Raw genomic sequence first — 26,210 nt, forward strand, 5'->3', positions numbered from 1 at the left:
AGCCCATGACTGCTGCCTTAGTGGGCCGTACTGCCCTCCCCATCAGTAACTACAAGCCTTTCCTTGAGGGTGAAACTCGTTTTAACCCCGAGGCCGGTCCCACCGAGGACACGGAGCAAGTAACGGAGAGTGAGCTGGAGCCTTGTTGCTCACCTGGAAGCGGAGATGAATCACCGCCACGGAGACATGCAGTCCAGAGGAGGACTAGGTCTTCCAGCACTGCGACTTCTCCTTTCGACAAGCGGCATCTCGCACGAGTGAGGTGGCTGTGCCCGAGCTCGCCGGGCACACAGCGGGCACGAACAGTCAGCAGAACAAAAAAATCTCAGCAGCTTTCACTCTCCCAAAGGTGCCTGTTAGGCGTGCGGGTGAGACGGAGGGAATCGTTTTGCTTCAGGGAACACAAAAGTGCAAAACTCACGACACTTCTCTCGTGTAAAAACTTACATAAGTTTATTGAACTGATCCAAACCAATTACCTATTTGGCCTGAATTCCATCGCTAAGTCTGTGAGCAAACCGAAGGCAAATTGTGGGAGTGGGAAAGTATATTCCCCATGAGAGAAACCAGAATAAAAAAACCGAGATGGACTTAGTTCTTCGTTTTTCTTTAAAATTACATATGGATGCATCGTTAATAGGGAGCAAGACCAGACCTTCGCGTTCAAATTATATTTGAAGTTTCCAGTAACTGCAGAAAAGTAATCACAGAGGCAAAGGCCCGAGATGGCTAAAGCCCCTCTAACGTTGCTCTGGGGAAGGCATCTCTCTACCGCCTGCGGAAGCGCCACATTCAAATGAGGGAGGCACAGCTGCCAGGAATACATATTTTAGCCTCCGGGCTGCTTTCAGCACCTCGTTTGCATTTTCAAATCCGCACACGAACAGAACCTACAGAATCTCATTTACAAGCAAAACCGGCAACCGACGGAGGAAGAGCCGCCGCATCGCCTTCTTCGGATTACAGACCCGAGTAGGCGAGGGCGAACCGAGAGCCTCTCCCCAGAAGCGACGAGCGCCATTAGGCGCAGTTCCTCCCAGCTGCTCCGAGCCACCGCGGGCCACGCTGTGTCCTCTGCCACCAGGATGTAGGCAACTCCCAGTAAAAGGGGTTACAAAGCCCACCGAGGGAGCAGAGGACAGTCACCACACCATGCATATTCATAACATCGCCAGTGAGGCGATCCGCCCAAAACATCTGGTCAAAACATGGATATTCAATAGGAACGTATCCAAAAACACAACGGCACAGCACCTAATCTCAATACACGGAGCCGTGCGACACTTTGGTATATAGCTGTCACCTAATTCCTTCCGAACCAGGTGCTGTTCCCACTGCATAGAGTGCCCGCGGCAGACTTTTATGCATGAACTAGCATGAACAACAAAACAGTTCTTGACAAAAGTAGCCCTCGGACAGAAGGACACAAAAGCTAGAGAAGCTTGCGAATCTATTTCGTTTTCTCAAAGGAACGTGACAGAAAAAGGGACCTTTTGCTAAAGCGGCTATAGGCCGACAACACCGGGACACAGCCCCTCGTGACATTGCATCGATTTAAATCACGCCGTCCGCCCTCTCGGGACCCTCCCAGATTCTCGGCACCCACCGTTGGCCCCAAACCCCCTCTCTCGCTCAGAGCCCTCCCCTCTCTCCCCAAGACACAGCCCCCTGTTCAGCAGTAACATGGCACACATATAAGACCCTTTCCCAAAAGATATTACAAAAGGAAAGCAAGCCAGCTTGGGACATTTTGCTGCATTGGTTGCGCGCCATTTGGCCCTACTTGTCAAAGTCAATCCTCTGGATGCATAAACTGTCCCCGGGTTTTGGACGTGACTCTTTCTCCTTGGGAAGCCAACCAAGATTTTTGGTTTCCACCCCACGAGTGCTCTGCTAGCTGCACAGAAGGTGAATGGCTTGAGAACGTTGTCCAGAAACAACCTTCCCCTGACAAAGTGGCAAGGCGGCAATATTCGTGCCGTGACTTTGCTGACCTGAACAGACCAGGGGAGCCGGTTTTGGTGTTAGCGCCAAATCCCCAGCAGCTAGACGGCCCTTGTCAACCTCATACGCCAGTAGGTGTTCTCTTTTTCCATCTTCCAGTTCCCACTGGGTCCACCGTAAATAAAAGCACGATTTACTGACAGTTCTGAGCCAGCGCGGAGACAGCACCGTTCCCTCCGCGGACAGGCTAACCTTTTGTGGGCGAACAAACTTACAAGCACATACTTGAGTCTTCTTTACCATCCCATTCAATTCTTTAATGGTCTCTGTTTATTTCCTTCTCTGAAACTGAGACATTGAATTGTGCTGAGGAAGTTGGTCAATAATTACAGCATCTCATTAATACCAGTTACAATGCCATAAATATACCCACATAGGCAATTTCTGCTCTGTAGAATTAGGTCAGAGATACTTTTGCATCCCCGTCGGTCGCTCACCTCTGACACTGCAGCAACTGAGGGATAACCTACTTGAACTGGAGGTCAAGGGGAGAAATAGGCTTCTAATATTAAACAACCATATCTTCATAAAACTTTGTTTTATAACAAAATATCTTATTAAACACAACTTTTCCTATGCGTATGTATGTATATATCATACAGAAGTGTTGGCTTAAGAGTTCTGCTATAAGGCAGCAAATGCCTTTCTCTGCCCAAATGGAAAATACATCTTCAGTAAAGCTCTAGCTTATAAAAGCGTTATCTTATGTTACACTGCCGCCATCTCCCCACTCTTTTGTTTTACGGGTACCACGGCTCCGCAGCTACGTGCCGCGGCCTCTGCGCTACCTACGGTGAGTCTTGCTCCGTTTCCTATTGCTAATCTCAACGGGGCCAGGAGATTGACATTTTTGGCAGGGGGATGAGGCACAAATTATTAACTTGTCTTAAATCTTCCCATTTTTAATCATTCCTCTGGATGCGGAACCACTCCCCTCCAAACAGTCCCCGCATCTTGAACCTGAAGACTATGAGATAATACTTCGTTCCCTCCCCATCCTACCCCCCACCCCATGACCTAGGTAAAATATGAAGAGAAATACACAACTCCAAGAATATAAAAGGAGCTCGGTGATGTGCACAAACGCATCATGGGAAAGAAAGTGCACGTGGGAATAAGGGAGCATTTCAAATTAAGGTCAGAAGTTCACGTGTAACTAGAGCCCTCACTGCACAGCTTCAAAACCTTTTATGCAGCTGCTTATAACTAGGTAATTTGAAAAGTCTTCACCTTGTCAGGGGGACACAGGAAAGCGAAACAAGAGATATAAAGGAAGGAGGATTTCATCGCACAAGAGGGGAATCTGCTCTGCAGTAGAAAACGGGGGCTAATTTAAGCAGCAGCACGCGATGCCTATGAGGTGGTGGGGAGGGGGGAACCAATACAGATAGTGAAAACCTGCTTTACAATAAACGTGAGTCTAGTTGCTTTGTTACTCATCTTCTAGAAGCTGACCCGAGCCAACACATTCTCCTAATTCGGACCCTAAGCAGGGACCCCACAGCCAGGGGCCCCCGGGGAAAGTGCTAGGTTTCATTTCTGGTGCAACAGCAACAAACACAAACTTCAACTTTACTCTTACTCTCTCCCAGGAGAGCAATTTTCGCCATTCCACTTTCAGTACCAACTGGTACGAGGTTAAGTGCATACTGGAGGATCTCTTCAGCATCGCGGGGATGAATCATGGCCAACGCAGGAATCTGCTCTTCAACCCCTTTTTGATGTGTTACTCTAAAAGCCCTTCTGATGCAACGCCCATCCACTGCCTTCCAAAATTCACTTTGCAACGCACACGGCAAGGGTCTCCCTGCCTCCAGACTGCCAGTGCTACAGGTTGCAGACACTGTGTGAGATGGGCACAAATATCAAAGCTTTTTTTCCCCAAAAAAATCAGAATAGGACAGTGTGGATACAGAGCGTGCTTTTTGAAAAAAAAAAAAAAAATAGTTCCTTTCTAATAGGGTCTCCTTCTTTCCCCCATTTTGTGCACTCACACAAACCAAGCCAGTGGAGTTAAGTGGACGCGCTAAATACCTGAGCTCAGAATCAAGCGGAATACTGTTTTAGATCTTTTCAGTTATCTCGAGCACGACAAAAGGCTGAGACAGCACCCAGCTGCAAAAAAATACTTCAGCAAGCTCGAGCCACAGTCAGATAGCTAGGCCAAAGGGCGCTCTGGTGGAGCCAAAAACCCAAAAATTTAGAAAAAGAAAAAAATCAGGTCAAATCCTGCACCGAGCTGTCTTCTCCCTTACGGGCCCTAGCATTCTTTAGCTTGAACAACTGACCATTCATGCCAAATCACGAGTATACCGGAGCATCGAAATAAACATCAAGGTATTGCACACACTGAAACACACGCACTGAAGTCAATTGTCACCTCAAGGTCACCTGCAGTGGATGGTGGGCATGGTTCTCGGATCAGGGCACTCCCTCCGGGCTACAAAATTACCTGCTACAGAAACGCAACCAAACCTCAACCAACCGACCGAAATAAAAACCTTGCAAAAACTCCTTAATGCATGTGTGGGGGCAGGTGCGTGCACGTGCGTGCACTCACAAGGTCAAAAGAGGCTATTTCATTCTGGGCTCCACATAAATTTTATCTCCATCCCGAATGCCGTAAGAATGCAGTGCTCGCGAGCTGTATTTCATCTCCTCGGGACCAAAGGGAGCTTCCTGGTCCAGGTAGAAGAGCAGCATGTTGCTTGTTGACAACTGCACTACAGTTTTTAAGTGCTTCTTCAATTCTGCCACAGTCTGATCGAGACGGATCGACATCTCTTCCACCTTATCCTGGAAGTGAACCTCCACCTTCACGCTGCTCTGTGGCCGAAGATCCACGACTGCCAAGGGCTCCAGCTTCCCGTACTTTGTGACCAGCTCGTGATACCTGAAAAATTAAACAAGTCCAGAGTTACGGTACAGCTGCTCGTACGGCCAGCGCAGGTTTCACAAGTCATTTTCTGTTTCACATTATGATACTACCTCACTTTAGCTGCAATCGTCCAAGGACGCTACAAGGCGCGAAGTATAAATGAAGATCTGCACGGAGAGTATGGCGACTGGATGCCAAGAAGGTAAGCACAGATTCCAAGGCGCGATTCATCTAAAGCCCAGAACTATTTGATGAGAGCTAAAACCAGAGCCCAGACAGCAATGAGCTGTCCTCATCCTCCATGTCAGTGACTAGCTGGGATGTGGCTCTTTTCAGGCATTGGCTCAGGCTGCCCAGGGAAGGGGTTGAGTCTCCATCCCTGGAGGTATTTAAAAGACGGGTAGACGTGGTGCTTGAGGACATGGTTTAGTGGTGGGCTTGGCAGTGATAGGTTAATGGTGTTAACCTATCGAGTTAACGGTTAACGGCTAACTCGATGATCTTAAGGGTCCTTTCCAACTTCAACGATTCTATGATTCTTCCAAAACATCTCTCAGTTTAACTGGCACTTCGCTCACGGTGGGAAGCACGGGTGAGGCTCCCGTGAGTAAAGAACATTGCTGTGCTAGCATTCAAAGCCCTTAAGCCCATGCCTCTCTCCATACAAGCCTCCCGCCCAGCAGTGACTAAAGGAAAACCCCAGCTTTCTTCTCTATTTGCCACCAAATCTCTCATACTTTGGGGAGCTGAATATTCCTCCCGTGAGACAACGTTCACCCCCATTCAAGTCTGATGACCTGCACAGACATCCATTAGGAATAAATCTGGATGGTATCAGTCCTGTTTTCTCCCCTGCCAGCATGACACTTCACAGAGCACACAGTGTTTCTCAGGCAAGATGCTGAAAAGGCGAAAATAAAACCCAGAAAGCCCATCCACTCCAGTCACCTTGCCTCACAGCCGCCAAGCTGCACGTGGGGGCACGCGCATTTTGCACGTGGCACCGACACGAACCCGGGTGAGCGTCTGACTATGGAGGAGGCATCTAACCGAGGCAGGTGAAATTATCACCAAGCTGAGACGTTCGAGTTGACTGCTCTCAGAACAGCTTCCTGAACAAAACCGAGCAGCGAAGCTCTCTGCTGGGCTCCTACAATTTCAGAAACCCCAGCCGTGGCTGCAGTGTGATTTGGAAGAAAGACAGTATGCTACACTCGCAAGACTCTACGCCTCCTGCTCCAGTGAAAACACTTCACTAAAGAGTGCCAGAACCAAGCTAGTGCTCGCACAAAGGATATGGCCCTCAGTCTAGATTCCCAGTATCCCAGGCTTCCCGGCCTGACCAATTTTCAGACATTCCTGCTGCTTTCCAAGAGACCAGCTAGGTCCCAAACGTTACGCTCCACTCAACACGGGATCACCAAGATCATCAAATCAAGGAGAGCTGCCGCACGGTTCGGAAGCTGACAACAAACTGGGGACTTCTTGCCAACTGATCCTTCGCACCTACTCTAAAATAACACGGGAATTTTACTAGCAGAGCCACATACTCCACCATCACTTTCTCCTTGGAGCCAAGTTCTCCGCCTGTCCTTCACAAGGTCCGTCCAGGGGAGCCATCCCCTGCAACGGAAAGCCCGTCTCACCCTCCCGCCGCCTTCAGCGGGTATCGCTCCGATCGGGTGAGGCTGCGTCTCCCCTGCCTGGCTGGGAAAGAGGCAAAACAGCAACACAAAACACAATGTGACTGAAATAACAAAGACCAAGAGCTGCCAATAAAAGGTAGCATTTCAGAGGCCCTCCACTATGGGCTGTACAGAAAGCTCTCTTTGTTCCTGATCCGAGTCTGAGCTGAATGCGATCGGTGCTGTGTCACGGCCCCTGTCGAGAGATGATGGGACCTGGCAAGCCGGGTGACCCCAGGGAGTCCTGCTGAAGGCAGGAATGTTCCTGGAGAACAGCAGATCCTCTGTCTGCCGGGAAACGAGGGAAGGGCCACAACGCACTAGGATCTTCCCCAGTCTCACAGACAAAACGAGCCTTCGCCAGGGCACAGTGTCCAAAGTCCTGCTCTCACAGTCACCTGGATGATAGGATCAGGCCTATTTATATGGAAAAGCCATTAGTGGTGAGAGGAGACAATGCACTCCCCATATTTTACCCACCGGGCTACGGCCTGCGGTAAGAGCGAGCACTAGCCAACGTGTCGCCGACGGGGAGGATTTCTTTGCGGCAGTTTCCGCTGCAGACCAGCAACCATTTCTCACGTGCCAACCAGAATTACTGCCACGATTCCTGCGCTAAGGGAAACTGCAGCGAACAGGGCTGATGGTGGGAAGAGTATAAAGAAGGGGACAAATTCCAAGCAAGCTGAGAGAGAGGAGTACCACGAGTGAGCTAAGGTTACCCAAACATGTGCTGTAAATACGCAGAGGGTCAGGCAATATTGTCTTAACCTTTCTCATGTCGAGGAAAGGCAGAACAAGCTTTGCAGCCTGCTCCTTGTATGCTAGCTGCAGCCTGCAAAGAAAGTTAGGAGTCTGAATGACCGGCTTCCCTCAAATCAATAAAGACGAAAACACACTGCTCGCATGGTTCTTTTGTACCCTGATAACAGGCACCCTGGAGACTTTTATGATCATCCCTTGCATCCCGGCAGACGCCGGCTGCCAGAGAAGAGGATGCTGAAGAGCTGAGCCTGGCTAAAAGTGTCTGTGATACTCTGCAGATAAACAGCAGACCAGGCAAGCAGAGGACTCATTAAAAACCCACAGACACAAAGATGTCACTCAAGAAGACAGCCAATATCGGATTGTATGCTCGGTGCTCCTTTCTAACCCACAACATCCAGAGAGTGAAATTATTCTGTCCGTTTCCCTCCCTTTCTGATCCCTTCAAGCTGCAGCCCGTGAAGACACGCAATGCAAGCAGGGGGGTTTGCCGTGAGAGAGCGTGCTGTTCGCTTATCGCACGCTGCACCTCGACAGTCTTGAGGGGGGCTGCTAACACTCGTAACTTTTCCGTGCCCAAGTGTGTCTTCTTCCTCTGCTCAGGCAGCACTGCAATGCAGATGCCGTACCCCCAGCAACAACGTACGTGTGTCCTGATTAGATTCTAATTACAAACCACCTTCAGAGAGACCACACCAGATCGGGGAGCAAAGAGGAGGAAGCTTTAGCAACAAACACGCACAAAATCCCTCTGCAAAGAACGCCAGGTTTTTCCCTTCCTACAAGGGCTGCTGCGTACGGGTCCAGGAACTGAAACCCGGCCCCCGGCACTAGGGACGCTCTCAGCCATCTGCAGTCTCATTAGAAAATAGTCTGGAGCAGCTCACAACTCCTCCAGAACAGAACAACCCCCTCTAGTAGCTGCACAAGCCTCTTGGAAACACCGCACAGATGAAGGGATTCAGACAAAAAGCCCATTGACCATGAAAAGGGCAGTAACAGTGTTTAAAGGCTAAGAAATCAGAGCGGGAGGTAATTCTCCTATATCTTACCAAAATAGCGTTAGGCTAGCATGTTGGTCGAGATCAGCCCAGCTTTTTTGGATGGGGGAGATATTAGTAATTTCTTACACGAGCTCCCACCTGGAAACTGACCCTAGTTGTGTGTGGTACTGTGTAACTACGTGGGTGCACACAGCCTGTTCCCAGAGTCCACGTCCTAACAGCAGCATCACGCGTGCCTGAAGCTATACCCCACTGTCTCCTCCTCAACGTATGGGTCCTGGACACGCAAGGCACCTGTCACCACAATACCCAGAGACGCAAGTCTAGCAGGAAAAGATTCAGAGCCTGCCAGCTATTTATTTACCTTCTCTCCCATGCGTAAACCCTTCCTCCTGAGCTCAGGGTGGCACACCCATTCCACCAGGACCAAAGGGCTACTCGCATCTTGGTTCCCCTCCCAGTCTGCAAACAAATACACCACTTTCAGCGTGAGGGACTGCCTTGCCTTCTCCCAGCTGTTCTTCCAGGTCGGCCCAAGCCCTGTTTGCCAAAGGGCAGGACTCTGCTGCAGCTGTTGGGCTCAGCTGCCCTGCTATTCTCCCCTTCTAGAGCCACAAACACATGAAACAGTTTTCTTAGATACAAAACGTTACAGAAAATAATCTATTTTGGGAGCAGCACCACGAGCCTGCAGTCCCCGTCTCCCCTTCCTCTTTCTCTCCCCTGCATTCTCCGCCTCTGCTGCTATCCCTTCCAATATTTGTTTCAATTTTTCCGCTTCAAGGGCTTCTAAAATTATAAGCCAGGACTTGTCCTCAGAAAAAGGCACAAGAGGGATCACCAGCTGTCTTGTCTCCCTGACTACATTAGTACCCTTCGCCTCTGAGCTGACCCCAGAACGCCTTTAATAAATACTGTAATTACTGGACCTATTAGTACTCATACGAAACGCCATGCCCTCATTCCACATTCCAGCCTTCCCATGCCCTTAACTGTATTAGCAGGTCACATACACAGCGCTTGCAAAAACCAAGAGACATTTTACCTAAGAGTTAGGCTGGGCAAAACACTGACCAGCCAATGTAAACACTGACCAGATTCCGCTTGCACCTTTGTCATCCGTACCAGGCCGTACCTTTGACCTTCTCTACCTTAGTTTGTCCCTACCTCCGTCTGTCCCCCCGGACACACACACAGACACTCTTGTCCTACCCCCTTTCTGTAAAGAAAGAGCTACGAAGCTTCATTGTCTGAAAAGCGCATGGCGGTCCTAGGGCAACAGGCACATAAAATGCAGTGGCTTGATGCTCCATGATCCTTCCTCAGCCCATTAAGAAGCAGTAAGTAGATGCTGGCGCAGAGAAGACACCGACTGAACAGCATCTGTCAAAGTTCATTAGTTTAGTAAGATTAACAGATCATTGGGCATACTTTTTTGGCAAAGAAAAAACATCAGACTTGCAATTTGCAGTCCTGAAAGTGAGGGGACAGCTTCCCATCGCCAGTCACATTCCACACACCAGATGGTCAAGAGAATTAGATGCCCTGGCCTGGCACCAGAGAGCATGATCTGTACTGGCTTTTGGGGACTCCCAAACACAGGTGGATTATGAAGCTAGCCATCGGGGAGGCTAGGAAGCAATGAAGATCACGAACTGAGCGGTCATGTTGTTTAATGGCACTTGACACAGACACTTTAAGACCAAATTTGACCCAGAAGTGATTCTACAAGTCATCAGACAACACTGTAATATAACGACATTTACTAAAACAGATTGAGGAAGGCAAGACAGAAGGAAGGCGAGGGATGTTTTTTTCATGGAACAGCTAGCCCCGTTTCCCATCTAACATCATCTGTTCAGTCACCTTTCCTTTTGCCTCGCCGCGCTTCTGCCCCTGCTCTCCATTCCACGACACAGAATTCATACCTGAATGGGACTTCCTCCTCTGGGAACTCCATGTAGTATCGGATGAAGAATCGCTCCGAGTCCTCTCGCTCCCCATCGGCAACAATGCTTCCGTTGAGCTTGACGATAGATGGCAACCTGTGTGCGTACACCAAGAAATACAGTCAGCAAGAAGAGACACCCAGACAGGGTGACCAACCAACAAGACAGTCACCATCAAAAGCTATGTGCCACAACACCGACAACAGGAGAATCCTCCCGGGCAGCTTACGCCTCGGTCCCCTCAAGAGAGAGGGCAAGTTCCATGCAGTTCCTCCAAGCACATTCAAAACTAAGCATTATCATTTTGCCACATAGATGCATCACGTGCACAAGCATGTATGAGATTCAAAAAATTCTCTGAGAAGTAGAGAAGTTAGACAACATTTCCACTACTCTGACTTTCTTACACAACAAAAAAAAGCTCAGATCTTTCTGAGCGGTGAAGTCACACAAAACCCATCTCCTAACAGCCTCTTCCTCCAATTACCTGCTCCCAGCCATTCCTTGCCATGTAACGCTTCTGCTGAGCAGAATAAACAAGGGACAGACCTGGCTATTAGCAGCTTCCTGCGTTCCTCGGTGGTGTAGGACTGCAGCAAAGGGATTCCTAGCAATTTCACTTCCTCGAGCTTGGGAAAAGAATTTAACTTGTCAATGTCTTCCCAGCAATGCAGACCTGCTCGGAAGAAAAGACTTCCTTAAACAAACACAGATAATACATCACGTATCCAAGACAATCAGGCACAGCCAAAGAACATACGTGACAGGCGAGCATCAGCCACTGTGTCTTTGAGAAGTTGGCTTTTTGCTCATGACGCACTGCAAAAAATCCCCTTCGTTTGCTTACAAGACAGAGTAGTTTAAATTCTCTCATGCTGTTTTGTAAGTCTAGAAGGATGATCTCCGTGGCTGATTAGGGAGCTTAGTTTTTTATGGACCATTCAGTCTTTGGCCTCACTGCCGGGACTGACTGGAATCAGTTATGATGGCTGCATCTATAAAGGGACGCTGCCTTTAGTAGTATTAAAGTTATCAGGACTTCTGTCATTCTTAGGCGTCACTAAGTAGCTATCAAATGGCTTTACCTCGCACACATGACCACCTAGGGTCCCATTTCTGCTCACCACCCAACGGTAAAACAGTCCCAGAAGCCATCCAGCCATTTAATGAAAAAGACTTTAACTCAATTTCAGCCCCCTCAAGACCTGACATTTGGGATAACAAGGCAAGCAAAGAAGGTAAAATAAAAAAGCCGAAGATGGAGCAACAGTACAGCCCTGATTTCGTGGCGCGATCAACACTACTTGTCTTCGCTTCCCTTTGCTGTGACTGCAGAAACATTTACCGCAGTGCTTTTCCCATGACTGTTCCAGAAGCTTACACTGGCAACACAAGTTAGAAAACAGTTTTCTCTGAACAACATTCAACAGCTTCACCCATACAGCACAGAAAATGTGAAAAAACAGAAAAATTATCAAGTCTAACAAAATCAGGGGTCTCATTACAGCTAAGCCTGTCAGGAAATGCCAAGTTCAAGCCCAAACCGTGTGTCACAACCACAACTCAGAAGAAGGGGCTCTTTTCAGAGCAGAAACAAAGCTCCTCTAAGTATCCCAGCACTGTGTGCAAGGTGGGCAGAGAGAATTTCCTTTTCCTATAGCTCTCAAAACACCTCTGCCAAGGTCACCTATGTCTAAAGCCATCCTCTTGGTATCAGAATCAGCCACATTTATAGACAAGCTGAGTAGAAGTTTGTGACAGGAGGAGAACTTTTCCACCCGATCTCTGGAGCAGAACGTCACCAAAGAGTGCCCGGTACCTCTCTGAATCACGCCACTCTGAGAGGGCCAAATAGCTCTCGGAGCTAGGAGAAAGCTAGTGCAGAGAGACAACCGCCTCTGAAGGAGAAACTGCTGTCAGCCACAGCATCTGCCTCGGCAGGAAAATTTGTTCATCCCCTCGTGACCTCATTGTGCTATACCTTCACTAAAACCCATTATCGTTAGCTCATCCCTGATCTCTGCCATGCTAAAAGAGCCTCCAAACAGAGGTGCTAGTTTGGAGTCTCCACGTGACAGAATTTTGGAGCGCGGCAGCTTTCCCAAAGTTTAACATGCTCCTTGGGATTTCCATTTGACATTCAGCGCCCAAAACATCAAAATGCAATACAGAGTTCTTAAATACCTGGCATCAAAATTGCAAAACTACTTACCACAGGAGCACTTGCTCCTCAGTGAGACAGTGCTTTCAAATCCAGCTTAACAGGCTTTTCTTCCTCTAGTTAGCTTTAAGCTTTTGTTATAGAGATTCCTTGATGCTTACATTGCAGAGCATGTTAATAAAGCACCTTCTACCTTGGCTAACACTTAACTAGCGCTTGCACAGCATATAAAGCTGTAAAGAACAAAAGATGATGATGCATTAAGTACTCCTACAGAAGAACTCCTGGCGTACGTGTCATCTCACAAACACGGCACAGCCCTCACGAGCTGCCCTGCAGCTCCCTCGCTCTGAGCGCGGGCTGCCCTTCCCGAGATGCCAAATGCTTATTCTCTTTCCGGAGCGTTGGCTGAAAATTCTCTGGGGCTGAAGTGTAAAAGCAGCCTCGAGCATAACTTGTGGTGAGCTTCTAATAACTGAGCACAGATGACAGGCAGCTTTTGCTGGTAAATGCTCGGCTCTTACATGCCACATACCTACACATACGCCCATTTTACCCAAGATAAAACAGGGAATAAAAGGCAAATGGGACTCTCTCATCCCCTCCACTGCCAGACATGTATTTATCCTTCTCCAGCCAGGAGCACCTGAGGCAGGGACAGGAAACAGAGGGAAATTACTAATGTAAAACACCTTTGCCAGCTCATTTTGAATAACTGCCAGTCCACAGTACTCTGACTCATCTTTTAGATAACAACTAGCTACCAAAAGCAGCAGGTAAACTCCACAGAGACAGGCAAGTTGATTTCTTGCCTGTTTTCCTCTCCTAATGCTACATTCTTCGGGTCAGTGCACTTCAGTACATCTGCTTGCGTGGCCCTGCGTTAGCACCATTAGGAAACGGGACTGCAACACGATAGGTCTGTTGGGACTACATTCATCACCAGCTTTTCGATTCTGTCGAGAAGCCAAGATAGATTGGGACAAAGGTCAGTGGGCATTTTCATCTCTGCTACAGCAACAGAACTATCTCAAAGGTTTAGGCTCTTGCTCAGCACTTCTGTCTTCACCTGCCCTTGTCACACGTTGCAGGAAGCAATGCTGACTGCAGGCTACTTACTGCTAATGCAGGCCGAAGAAGCAACCACCCCCAGGCCAAAGTTTCAAAGAGCACAAAGCAAGCGTGTTTTTCTGCCTGCTCGGGAGGAGAGACTCCGATCAACTGCTGTCACTTACGCTGAGAACAAAAAGCATACTGCTTCCAGGCTCTCACCTGACTTGTGCAAATTGATGGATCGCAGGTTGGGAAACAGCCGTGCTAGGGAATCTTCTGACTCTTCGATGGTCGTGAGGTTGTTGTTAGCCAGAATAAGTGTGTCCAGTGATGGAAACATAATGCCCAATTTTCGAATTTCAGTCCAGTCTTGAAGATTATTGTCAGTTATGTGGAGTAATTTGAGCGACTGACAGCAAACCGGAGAACAAGACACTGTTTCATAGTCGTTAAGGCACAGGAAGAGCTCCTCCAAGCTGCACAAGGGAAGAAAGATCATATCATCCTCTCAACATACCTTGAGAAATGGCTACCGTCTTGGGTACAGGGACATGCATATGCGATTTTACCGTGACTTTCTGTAACGGCTCTTATGTGATTTGAAACCTTGGTGCAGGGAAGACCTTTGAGCACTCCAAATGGAGTGTTTCGACTATGTCTCTGCTCCCATCCATAAACTTTCTCCACAGATTAAAAACACCTCTAAGTGTTCCCTAGCCTCCCAGTATTAATTTTGTAACAGATTGCTTGGGGTGGTGTTCCACATTTGTGCCCAACAAGCCACCAACCCAGCTCCAGTCGTGACTGGTACCTGCTCTCAATGCTCACCACTTAATTTAAAAAGGTGTTTTCATACAACACAGATGACACTTTTTTCCCCACATCGCTGGTTCTGCCAAAGATTCCCATTAAAGAAAGAACAAGTCCCACTAAGTTTTCAGACAACTAAACCAGCTCTTCTAATCCCAGGGAAGCGTACGTTGGCCACGCAGGTTATACTGCGGTCATCATCTCCGCTTACAAAGCTGTATGAAGAGGAATCTGTTACCAAAATGAAGCCACCGAGGACATTCAGGGAAGCAGAATGCCACTGCCAAGGTGGACTGTGGCCAAGCCACAGAAATCAACACTTCTGCACAGAAAAGCATGATGAAATATTATTTGACAAGTGGCCAGACCCTCAGACTTACAGCCCATTCAAAAGCTATTAGTACAGGTATGCACTCCACCATTCATTCTGCAGTGACTCGGAGGAAAGCGTGTCACCTGCTACGTTGTCGGGGTGATTATCCAATCTCTGGTGTTTAGATTTGGACGAGAAGCCCCGGGCTTTGCAGCGCCACACAAGTTCAGCTTTTAAGACAGCGTAAAGCATTCACCTGGCCAGTTCCCCAGCTCCCAAAGAAAAAAATTCCCTCTTTCTCTACTGATCATGTTTGCATCCTCACACCCCTCTCATCCCTCACCATGTGATTTGATAAGCCAGCCTTGACCTGCGTGCAGCGAGCACCCCTTCCTACGCCCAGCTCCCCATGCTTACTCTGGTAATTCCTGCAGGATTGTGTGGACTGTTTCCCAGGAAGCTTTGCTGTTGTTGAGCACAAGTTTGCGAACACCAGCGAAAGACCCAGCACACCTTCTCTCTAAAACGGACAAACTGAGAGGGTTGGAACTCAAGTTTAGAAACTCCAAGTGGGGAACGTTGGACACAATTTTACTGACCTAAGTGGGAAGGGAAAAAAAAAAAAAAAAAGAGAAAGAAAGAAATGCGTATCAGGCAGTAATCGGACCTCATGCAATCATATCCTGTCTCCTAAAAAGGGGCCCTTCGGAATCACCACAAGCCAAAGAAATGATATGGGGGAAAAAAAATAAGGCTTCTGGATAACTACCTGTAATGCATACTCCAGCTATTCACTGATCTAGATTGATTGGTTAATTGCTTATTCGCCTCAACAGTTCATTTAATTACACTTTGCGAGCAGCTTGATAAGAGAGAGCCAGTCTCTCGGGAGAGGTCATAAAATCCACCTCAACACCAAGCTCAAGCAGCAGCACGTTACAGGAGCCAGCATGCCGTACCCCTCTTTTAGCAGCGAGGCAATGGGCACGACTCTTAAGTTCATGGCCACCACTCTGATCACTTGCTCAGCTTTCCGCTGCTCCCCACGAGCCACAGACCTCGCCGTTTTGCCCAACGTAACGGACAGACAGAAGCTCACTGTACAGGTACAATGAATTTCTTATTCGATTCCATTACTCTGAAAACAGCAGCTGTCTTACAATCAATCCAAACGTTCAGGTAACTCTGCTTAGGGCTACCTTCTCTTTTTGTGCGTACAGATGCACACCTGAGGGCAAAGTAGCAGAGAGGTAAGGAAGAAAGATCAAGAAAGAGAAAGAAAAGCCAGGGACGACAACTGTACAGCTCCGGAGCGCAGGAAACGTAACGAACGGATCGTGTGGTTGGGTTAGGTGCTGACCTAGATACTGCTAATACACAGAAAGATACGCGAACAAGTTATTCAGATGATCAATTTGTAGTCATCTAATAATAATGATTAAGAGAACACAACAGCCAGGCTGCATCAATTTGTAAAGAACACATCACGTCAATCTAATTTTCCTCTTCAACTGGGTAACTGATTCAGTGGGAAGTGGTACAAGGGAATGACAGCTTCCGAAGCCATCCGCACACCAGTCGCGTAGGCAAACTGGGGACTTAGAGTGCCGGGGATAGCACTGTAAGAGTTCAATACAAAGCTAGCAGACGTACCAAGGGAGTGTTCTAGCAGAACATTACTCGTTACGTTTACAATGACCAGAATAATTCAACACTATGTGTTTTCTTAATCTGCGGGTGATACCTGGCTGCCATCGCATTGCGGTACAAGGCTAGAGGACAAAGCGAAGCCATCTGAAACCCATAAGACAGAAGTTCAGTTCAAGGATAGACAAAGTACTAACATTCGGGGAAAAAGACATTCCTCCAGAAAATAATTATAAGTCAGACGACGCCTGGCTAGAGAGCTCCACTCCACAAAGCGGTTGGGATGGGAGGAGATGGGGCAGACCATGACATACACAGGTCAATAACAGGGCCCAGTTGCTAGCAAAGGGCAACTGTCTCACGCGGAGGTTGAATTCAAGTGTTGCCTACGTGACGCTGGAGGTAATTAGTCTGCCTCACTTCACACCTCATCTTAGGTGATGTCGTGTTTTGGAAGCTACACCTTAGGAATGAAGTAGACAAACTGGAATGACATCGGAGCAACAAAAAAACCACAGGATTTCAAAAAAATGGCCTACGAAGAATGATTGGAAGAACTGGATTTTTTCAGTATTATAGTAAAACAGGAAAAGGAGACATGAAAGCTCTTCTTCATGAGTATAAAAGGCTGTCATATAAGGAACAGCGACGAAAGCTCCTCCATGCCTGCTGAGAACAGGGCAGGGAACAATTGGCTTAAATCGCAGCATGGGAGACTTAAGTTACATCGCTTAGACTATGAGGTTATTAGCTAAGCATGGGAACAGGCTACCCGGGGATCTGGAATCCCCATCACTGGCAGTTCTTAAGAGCTGGCTAGGAATTCATCTGCTGTGGATGGGCTATGAGAACTTAATGCCATCTTGGAGGAAGGGGCCAAAGTACCCAGAAAGCCTTTCATTTCCTGCTTTACTGCAGCTCGTGCAGAAGCCGGCAAATTGTGCCGTCCAGGGTAGCCTAAACAGACTGAACAAACAGCAGGGTGTGAGCCCTGCAGCTTATGAGTGACAAGTGTACGTGCAGCTCTCCCAGCTGCTTACCAGACATGAGGCCAGCCCCACTGAGAGTGAGAGGCAGAACACCTCATTACTGTGGGAGGGGGCCTGTCGGGGTCAGAATAAAACAAGTCAGGAGACATCATCCCATTTCTTCACAGACAGGCCCTCAGCACAAAACCATCTTCCCTGGCTCTAATCAAAACAGACAAACCTAAGATCTCTCTCCCACTCACTAAGTTAATGCTTTCTAGGCTAACAAGGAATTAACAGAAAGAGGAAAACCTATCCCACATCTGACTTTGCGACCTCTGTGCCAGAGCTGGGACATTTCTGCAAACACTGCGTTCACTACCTGTTTAAGAGCTTGATGCAACAGAAACACGTGATAATTTTTATGTTGCACGTCCTGTTCTTTTCCAGGTGTTTCCAACAATAAACACTAACGTAAAAGCAGAACATAAGCCAGTGAGGACCTGTTAACTACAACTGAACAGACTGCAATTGTTTTACTCGTATTACATTGCATTTATCTAGCATATTTTATCCAAGCACTTCAGAGGATTTTATAATAACATTTGGCATTAATTAATGAGGCCTCGGAAATATCCTTTGAGGTAAATGTTATTAAACCTGTTTTGCAGATAGGGAAACAAAAGCAGAGAGAGAATAAATACCTTGCCCAGCATCACAGAATCAGTGTCAAAGCTGGGAATCAACTCCCATTACTTGGACCTCCTCAGTTCTTACTCTGTTAAAAACTGCACTGCTCATTAACCTCCTGATGTTAGAAATGCCAGTTCCAGTGCTTTGCATGATAAAAAACAAAAAATATATATATTTGTCACCCACAGGCCAAGATCATAAATCATGAGATAAATGGAGTGAAGTGCCCAAATGGATTATATTCGTCACGTTTGTTGCTCAGTTGTTGTCAAAGTAAAGAAGCATCAGCTTCAAAGATGAGAAAGAAGCCACAAAAATTGGAAATCTCTCTCCTTTAAATGAACAAAGTACTTATAACCTGCAATGCATTTGCAGTCATAGTAACAGCCATCGAAGTTATTCAGAAAGATGCACATGTAACCATTTTACCTCATGCCAGTCTTCCAGTTTATTGTCAGAAAGATCTAGCTCAGACACATGAGCACAGAAGGCAGCAATTTCATTCTCATCCCCTGCACAGGTTATGCCACAGCTGTTCAGTACTAGCACGCTCGGAAGGTTGAGGCGGTCTGAAACAGGGAGTAAGAAAAGACGCCCTCTGGTCAGCATTGCTTAGGTACAGAAGGTAAGAACAAGCACAAACAAGCATGACATTCAGCAGAAGAAATCTACCTGTAATTCCACAATTTACACATATTTAAGGATCTCAGGATAAACATGGATTTTATGAAAAGTGAGCAACATCAATCAAGAAGCCTTCTTGTGTCTAAACATGCAGTACCACTCAATATCAGTGCTCCTCAGTTACTATATGCATTTCTGTCCACGTGGCAGCGAGGATGAGTCAGTCTTTATGTTTATATAGTATGTCTCATCTCAGTTCTTGCCAGAACTTATGCTCTTCCCAAGCATCTGCAGATAGGATACAGGGCTAGGTGAACTGTTAGTTGCACAGAGTCAGACTACCTTATCCTCTGGTACTAACCCCACTTGGGGTTAGGAACAGCAAGGACGTATTTAAACATTTCTTTTCTAAGCTTTCCCTTTTCAACAATGTAGAACATTTAAGCATTCTTACATCCTGGAAAAACTTAGGCCTCTACTCTGCCTTTTACGTTTCTGCTTCGGTTTTGCTCTAGTTCCTTCTCATGCAGGTAAACGTTGTTGCAGCTATTTCACAGACAAGGGCTTGGATCACAATCATAGCCTGATTTGCTTAGGCTAAAACAGGACAAAGTTAAAAGCTGTGGATTTGTAACAGGAAACCATTTTGACACAAGAAATCCACATTTAGGCAAGGCAAGCCATCAGTCTTACGCTCTTTCACATACAATATGGCTCTCCCACCTCTGTGGAGTATCAAAATCTGTTAAAATTTAACAACAAGCTTTTTCCTAAAAAGGTGTCCCTTTTTCTCTCTCCTTAATACTTGACAGCTACACAACTAGAAAGGGATTCTAGCAGCAGACAATTATCTGGAGTGATCTGAGTTTGCAGGTTTCCTGGCTCATTAGCGTTGGGCTTCTTTCAAGGATAGTGTTGTGCTTAGGGAATTAGTCCTGACGTACTTGTAAGTCATGTCTCGGTCACATTTTAAGACTTACAAACACCTCCCCTCTTTCCAGCAACCAAACAGCTCAGGTAAGCGGGTGCTCGCACACAGGAGAGAGGGCATGGACTGCCTATTCCACCAGGTCAATTTTCTGTTCGTATTAATTTTGAGTGACATGCGGTACGTTTTATCCTCAACTGAACTCAGGCCCTTTTTTCTCCTCTGTCAAACTCAGTTACTGTAAACTTAATTCATCTAACGTCCACGGCTATTTTCCCCTTCGGGGCTGGTTATGATACAAATTGACCTGACGGAAATTTAAACTACACTTACGGATCAAGATGGGCAAGAGGTTACACAAAGAAGGGGCAGTTCTGGTGGGATAAATGTGAATCTCAGACTCATCTGTACAAACTGAGAACCAAACGCTAACATCAGAGCACGAGGGAAGACTAAAGGGTATCAAATGGATGCAGGTCAAAGAGCAGGAAATAGTGACAAAGATTCCGCAGTCTAGGAGGCTCAAGGACATACATGAGCAGCACACACATCTGTCTGAAACTCCCTCAAGGCACTAAGGTCAGAAGCAAAGGAGAGAGGGGATTTCTCCAGTAAGTCAGCATAAATACAGTCAGAGAGCATTTGATGCCTTGAGAAGAGAGCCAAAGTAAACCACAAATTCATTTGAGTCACTTGTCACAAAAGAAGCCTAGCTGGAGCTTGAACAACTCACTGCTTGGCTTGAAATATGGTCCTCTCCTGTATAACACCGGACTCCTCCTGTACCTGCAGGCATTGACGCAAGTTGATGGCACTGCATGACACCACTAGCATGTGGACCAACCTCGAATTTAGATCACGGTGTTGTGCATTTGTTCAGCCATCTCTGCCAAAATACATGTTGCTGCAGCCACTAATAAAATAGTATCACTACTCTGAAGAAAATAAGCTCCAGGGACTGCTGGACCCTCAAAACACAGCACTGCACAGGGCCTTATTTCCATCTTTCATTGACAGGATTCTGATTCTGTTATAATGGTAATGACAGGGGTAAGGAACTTACTTGGTTTTTTACAGCAACTGGTTCAGTCACTAGACGAACTTTCTGTTTTGTTAGATTCCGGTCTCTCAGCTCTTCAGTAAGAAACACATCATAATACATCGTGACGTTTCTTTTTCTGGTCAACTCAGGGCAATTCTTTCAACATAAGCAAGAACAACCAAGAAACTGATCCCACCCAGAACTCCACAGATGCTCAGAAAGACCAGAACCCTACCTTTCATAGGCGAACCCTGCGGAGTTGCTGGGACATGCACCCCCATACCAGGTCCACGACGATACGGGAAGTTCTCAGGACTGTATTTCTCACAAAGAACTTGCATGAAACTCCTTCCGCTGGGCTGGTCCATGCTCCCTTCTTGGACTTCTAGTTAATACAGAAAAAAACAGAACATATAAACAGTCAGCAACTAATAATCCTCTCCGGTAGTGGTCCTTGGGAACACAGCACAAAAAGTGACCAGCCAGGTCACACTACTTCTTCTGAACTGCATATTAGTCTAGCAGGTCATATTTCAAATTCAAGATTACAGTAAAACATTACCTGAAAAGAAACCAAAACCAAACAGAGGGCCCAAGCTACACAAACATGCTTTCAATCGTACCATCACAGGCCAAGAACAAGACTTCCCTGCCCCACGTGCTCTTCCAGGACAGCTCCCAATACGCCCCAAGCTGCAAAAGGTGACTTCTGTACCTCACAAGAGGACTGTGAGAAATTCATAGATATTCTCAAACACATTTCCAGGGCAGGAAGGAGGGGAAAGAGCAAAGAGCAGTTTATGACTAAGAGATTGCTCGAACAGGTGTTTTCATCCTGTAACTTCCCTTTTCTTTAACTCACGACTTTCAGTCAAGATCAGCTTTTTGGATGGTGGTGGGGGAAAAAAAAAAAAAGGGAAAAAGGACCCACAGCTCCCTAACTATTTATAAAGAAACACTATGCAAAGCAGGTTATGGTTTGTTTGTTTTTTTCCTAAAATCAGGCCAATGCTGTAAAGAGTTCAACACCCTCTGCTAGCAAGACTCCCACCAGTTGGCCCACAGGGTGTCACAGAAATACTCGAGTTTGACAGCAAGCTCACTCAGGATATCTCAGGACTCCCATCTTCACTGACAGCAGTGGCTCATTCAAAGCAAACTCTGGCCTCAAACAGAGCACCATCATTTCTGTTCTGACATTTGCAAAGAACTACAGTTGTTCTGTCCCGCTGGCAAACCTGGGCTTCCAATTAGCACACAACTGCTGTGTCACAAACCACTCTCGAGCACGTATGAGCACATCATTCGCCCAGTCCAAAAAGCAAGTTTTGCCAATTCAATTTTGCAGCTGCTTAATGTGTCTGGAAGATACACATGCCCTTCCTATCTATGCCTATCACAGAACAGAACAGCACAGGAAAAAGGACTCGCCACATTGCGGGCTGCTGACCTGCCTAGAAAGATATCGCGTGTCAGCTAGAGGTATATTTGGCACAAAGATACCGTGATGGTCGCCATTCTGCTGTACCCTAGGTGGAACTAAGCTTATCTGTCCTACTTTCCTGCATGTACTCTCAACTTGGTATTTTATGGCTTTCTGGATAATAAAGGAGTCGAGCTTGACACATGCACAAAGAAAGGGAACCACACTGTTCCCAGGTTTCACAGAGGTGTAGTCCAAAGCGGGGCCTGCTACCCATCACAGACACGGGCGAGAGATCTGCATCCACCCGTTCTAACAACACAAGGCACGAACTTGCAGGAATCAACTGCAGATTTCCTACAGCATACAATTAGTCACAGAGCAGCATTTTCACTACCTACTGCGTAATTACGTTTCTAGTATACTAACAAAACCCAGCTCACACAGATACGTACGTTCTGCACATAAACCTGCACCTCCAAGACTCCTGGTGGAAATCCGTACTTTTGAGTTCATGATGGGGCCACACGTATGTTGACAGCGATGTTGCTAACCAAAGCCGAATTAAAGTTTCTGCCTGCTGCCGTAAACTTTCCTTTAGATTCATTACAGGCAAGGATAGATATAAACGCCTGAACAAAAGTGATTTAACTAAGGTTCAGGTTGCCTTTGCTGAGAATTACTTGTTTAACAAGCTCTACTTTTCTTCTTTGTGAACAGACTACCTAAAACATCTCTATCACAAAGGACTTTAGTATAAAAAGAAGCAAGTTGACTAAAGCCTGCTATAACTTTTATATTATATATAAAAGTTTATGTGTCACAAATAGGGACTTAAAGGATTGGTCTTAAAAAAAAAAAACCCACACCTTTTTCAGCCCTTAACAACTTGGTTGATTCATGTATCAAACTTAACTTCATGTCACCAGTCTATCTAGAATCGAAAAAGAAATCCTCAAATTGAAGTTTCTGTTAGGAACAAGGCATTTAATTTTACGCTAAAACATTCTGCATGCTACAGGAACAATTTGCATTGACAGCCAAGGCTTTAGGCTGACAGGCCTCATTCCAGGAGCTCAGTATGGCAGGACAGACAAATACTGCTTTCTAAACACACATTGAGTCCTCCTGGTCTGGAAATTCTGGAACTCCCCCATGCATAAAGCTTTCTGTCTTTCACATTGCTTTTCCATCAGCTCCATTCCTCTTTATCCGCTGAGCAAACATCAGCTGGAAATTCCACATGAGAAAGTCACCTTAACATCCCACTAGAGGCAAAAAACATTTACATTCAACAGCTTTGAATCACAAACATTTTCTTCCTCAAGCTTTACTTTTGCACGCCAATGCCATTGCCAGAAGACAAAAAAGTCAGGGGGTGGGCAGTCACCTCTTCCACTTCCCTTCTCGTCAGATTTCACATTCACTATAATCATCTGTCATGCACGTGGCTTCTCTGAATCACCACAATTGCTCGAGAGCAAGGATTAAGAGAATACGCAAAGAAAGCATGACACATTTCAAGTGAATGTTGTCTGTGCAAGGGCAGGACAGGATGATTTGCATGGTGCACATTTCTGAGTGTTGTCCTACTGACAGCACAAGGAAAAATTCACGTCCTAAAATAACTTCGGGTTTTCTAAATGACAGCATAGATTGCAAAAGATGTGCTCAGTCTTTGAAAGATGTCAACAAACAGACTTTGTTGTCTATATTTAAACGCTCCGCCGGAAGGCTGTGGCCCCAGTGACATACAACATGGCAAGTGTCTGCAAAGAAGAGCACGACCCTGACTTGAGATCCAAGGAAAACCCTGCGGGCTGCGGCAGCTGATGGGTGAGGTGAAAGGAGAACACTAGAAAAGACACGAAAAATATTTCTATCCCAGTGCTATAAGCCTACAAGGGGAACAAGAGACCATTCAGGAGAATTACATCATTAATGACATTCTAATGAATTCCAGTGCCACCCGAATGCCTTCAGAGCAGGTCCTAACCAGTCACACACCAAATGCATTTTGACACGTTTGTACACATGAAAAACAAAGCGTAAGGAATGGATGCAACAGAACAAACATCTGTCTAAAAGAAGCTGGTACGTCCTTTTCTTAAGACGTGATTCAGGGAAATTATTTTTGAAGCGATCTTGAGAGGCAGATGAGTGAACACTATCAGGGCAGACAGACTGACCCCCTGAGCCACCAGGGCAAGCTACCCAAGCATGCGAAACGCTGTCAGGGACTTCACCAAAGCAGATGTAACTCCTTGCTCAGCCGCCACAGCCCCACGCTTCTGGAAGCAGGCGATGCTAATGGCAGGGGCTGCGGCGAGCAGATGGGAAACCGCAGGAGAGACGCCCGGCACGGCCCTCGACGCGCCTCCGGCCCGGGCTCTGACATAACGCTACCGAACCGGCAACCGCCTCGGGGGCTGCTGGGAAAACCAACTCCGCCGCGGGAGCCGGCGGGAAGCCCGTCCGTCGGTCCTTCTCCGTGCTGCCGGGCCCCGCGGCGGGGTACGACCCTGCCTTCGGCTGCGCCCCGCCAGGCCGGGGTCGCCGGCCCCGAACCCCGCCGAGCGCCGCGGCCTCCGCCGGCCCGGCCGCCTCGAACACAAACGTTCAGCTCTCCCCGGCTCCTCGCACGGCCCGGCCGGGCCGGACCCCGGGCCGTCCCCGGGTGACAGCGGCCTCCCCCGCTCCGGCCCCCCGCCGCCCCCGGCCCCGCTCACCCAGGCCCGGCGGCCGCGTCCCGCATTGACCCGGAAGCAGCTCCGCGGCAGCCAAATATCACGTGACGGCCGCGATCACGTGAGAGGGGCCTGGCCGGCGGAGGCACACCCCCCCCCCGTTGCCACGGCGACGACGACGCCCCCGGCGGCCCGGTCCTCTGACGTCACCTGACCGCATCAGTGACGTCACACTGTCAGGGCGAGAGACAGGTGAGGCTGCGATCCGCGCAGCCCCAGGGCGGAGCTCTGGGGCCTCCCACGGGGCAGGGGTGGCTCCCGGGCCGCCCAGCGCCCCAGGAAGGCGCTGGAGGGGAAGCCCTGGCTGCACGACAGGAGCTAAAAATCGCAAATCGGTAAACGTCGCGTGTTCTCGACGTGCGACGCCACGGGCACGCACCCTGCACCGACTTGTCCGGCAGCTGCGCCCCTGTGCTGCCAGCGCCCGGCCGTTCTTTACCAGTTTGCCTGTTTCTCTCCTTTTTACTCACTCCCTGGTGGCACCATCTTTTCTGCAGTGGCTGGTCACGACCTCAGAAGGAAGGGTGATAAATCATGCAGGGAGTAAGGATGAGGCGGACAAATCTGCCTAGCAACGAGCCTGCCTGGTTCCCCATCTCCGTCCTTGCCGGGATTGCATGATAAGAATCAGAAACTGCCTGAAACGTGGCCTCTCGTTCCTGCCACAGGTAGGGAAGTTTGGAGGAGAGCTGCATTAGTCATGGCCGAGTAGCTGCAGCGCATCGACACGCTCTCCGCAGCCTGTAACATCATCAGGACAACTTTATCCTGCTCCTTACACACCCCGATTTATGCACGCTCCACTGAGGCAGCAGAATACAATGGCAGCATTCTGGGTGCTACCCAGGTGGAGGACAAGAAAATGTGTTCTGCATCAGCCCGGGGGTGAGAGACCGGTTTAACTCCTGCTCTGCCATGTGTTTCCTGCCTCGCTTTGGACTGAGGGCATAGGCTTGCACCCACAGGCTTGCGGTCAGGAGACTAAAGCGGAAGACAGACAACTCATGCTAGGCCAAGGAGACAATTCTTCTGGGACCCCCGGAGCTAAACCAGTTTGACTAAGGGTGTCTCAGCAGAAAATATCCATCCCAAGAAGCAAAGTGAGCCTTGGGCAGACCGTTGGCAGAGTTAGAGCCATCAGAATGTTACCTAAGCCCCAATTGCAAAGTTAAAAGCTGTATTAGGCTTAATCAGAGGTGCCCCAGACTATCACCGCTCCTAAAACTCAGCTACTCTGTCTCCTGTTCCCTGCTTCTCCTTGGTGCTGGGACTTGGTTCACACACAGCAGCTTTTTTACTAAAGCATTGGGTATGTGTCTTCAAGACATGGGTGGAGAAAGACAGACTGACTTCCCAACCTTGCCTGATGCAGGATTATGAAAGATTCACATTACTGCTGTACATCCTGGGCCAAATTCTACCATTGCCACTATTTGAAAGGCTTCATGGTTTTCAGGTGGCATGGTCCAAATCACATGCACTATCTCCTTGTAATTCTGCTGTGTGTCACCCCGTC

At 47.8% G+C, this 26,210-nt stretch overlaps 1 protein-coding gene across 3 annotated transcripts; it reads right to left on the minus strand.

Annotated features, from left to right (window-relative positions):
• Positions 1-503: 503 nt before the first annotated feature.
• On the minus strand, positions 504-24,760 carry TBCEL (tubulin folding cofactor E like). 3 transcript variants are annotated; one of them, XM_082330843.1, is made up of 8 exons: positions 24,677-24,760; positions 20,760-20,909; positions 18,360-18,499; positions 15,040-15,221; positions 13,719-13,975; positions 10,835-10,961; positions 10,265-10,381; positions 504-4,897 (listed from the first exon to the last, which is right to left on the minus strand). In XM_082330843.1, the coding sequence occupies exons 2-8, from the start codon at positions 20,890-20,892 to the stop codon at positions 4,579-4,581; spliced, it is 1,275 nt and encodes a 424-aa protein (XP_082186969.1). In that variant the 5' UTR covers positions 20,893-20,909; positions 24,677-24,760; the 3' UTR covers positions 504-4,578. The 3 variants fall into 3 exon arrangements, with proteins under 3 accessions (XP_082186969.1, XP_082186970.1, XP_082186971.1); XM_082330844.1 differs by lacking the exon at positions 24,677-24,760 and adding an exon at positions 24,194-24,451; XM_082330845.1 differs by lacking the exon at positions 18,360-18,499 and having other exon boundaries at positions 15,040-15,142.
• Between the last annotated feature and the right edge of the window lie 1,450 nt (positions 24,761-26,210).

This window comes from Platalea leucorodia (assembly GCF_965183815.1).
Source record: "Platalea leucorodia genome assembly, chromosome: 20".
NCBI classification, from domain to species: domain Eukaryota; kingdom Metazoa; phylum Chordata; class Aves; order Pelecaniformes; family Threskiornithidae; genus Platalea; species Platalea leucorodia.

What these genes read in the sequence shown, in the direction of transcription:
- TBCEL (XM_082330843.1), bottom strand. Translation starts at nt 20,892, where the DNA reads ATGGACCAGCCCAGCGGAAGGAGTTTCATGCAAGTTCTTTGTGAGAAA. An exon ending in ATCCTGCAGGAATTACCAGA is followed by an intron (nt 13,976 to 15,039) that starts GTAAGCATGGGG and finishes TCCCTTGTGCAG; the next exon opens with CTTGGAGGAGCTCTTCCTGT. An exon ending in CATCAATTTGCACAAGTCAG is followed by an intron (nt 10,962 to 13,718) that starts GTGAGAGCCTGG and finishes TCTTCCGAGCAG; the next exon opens with GTCTGCATTGCTGGGAAGAC.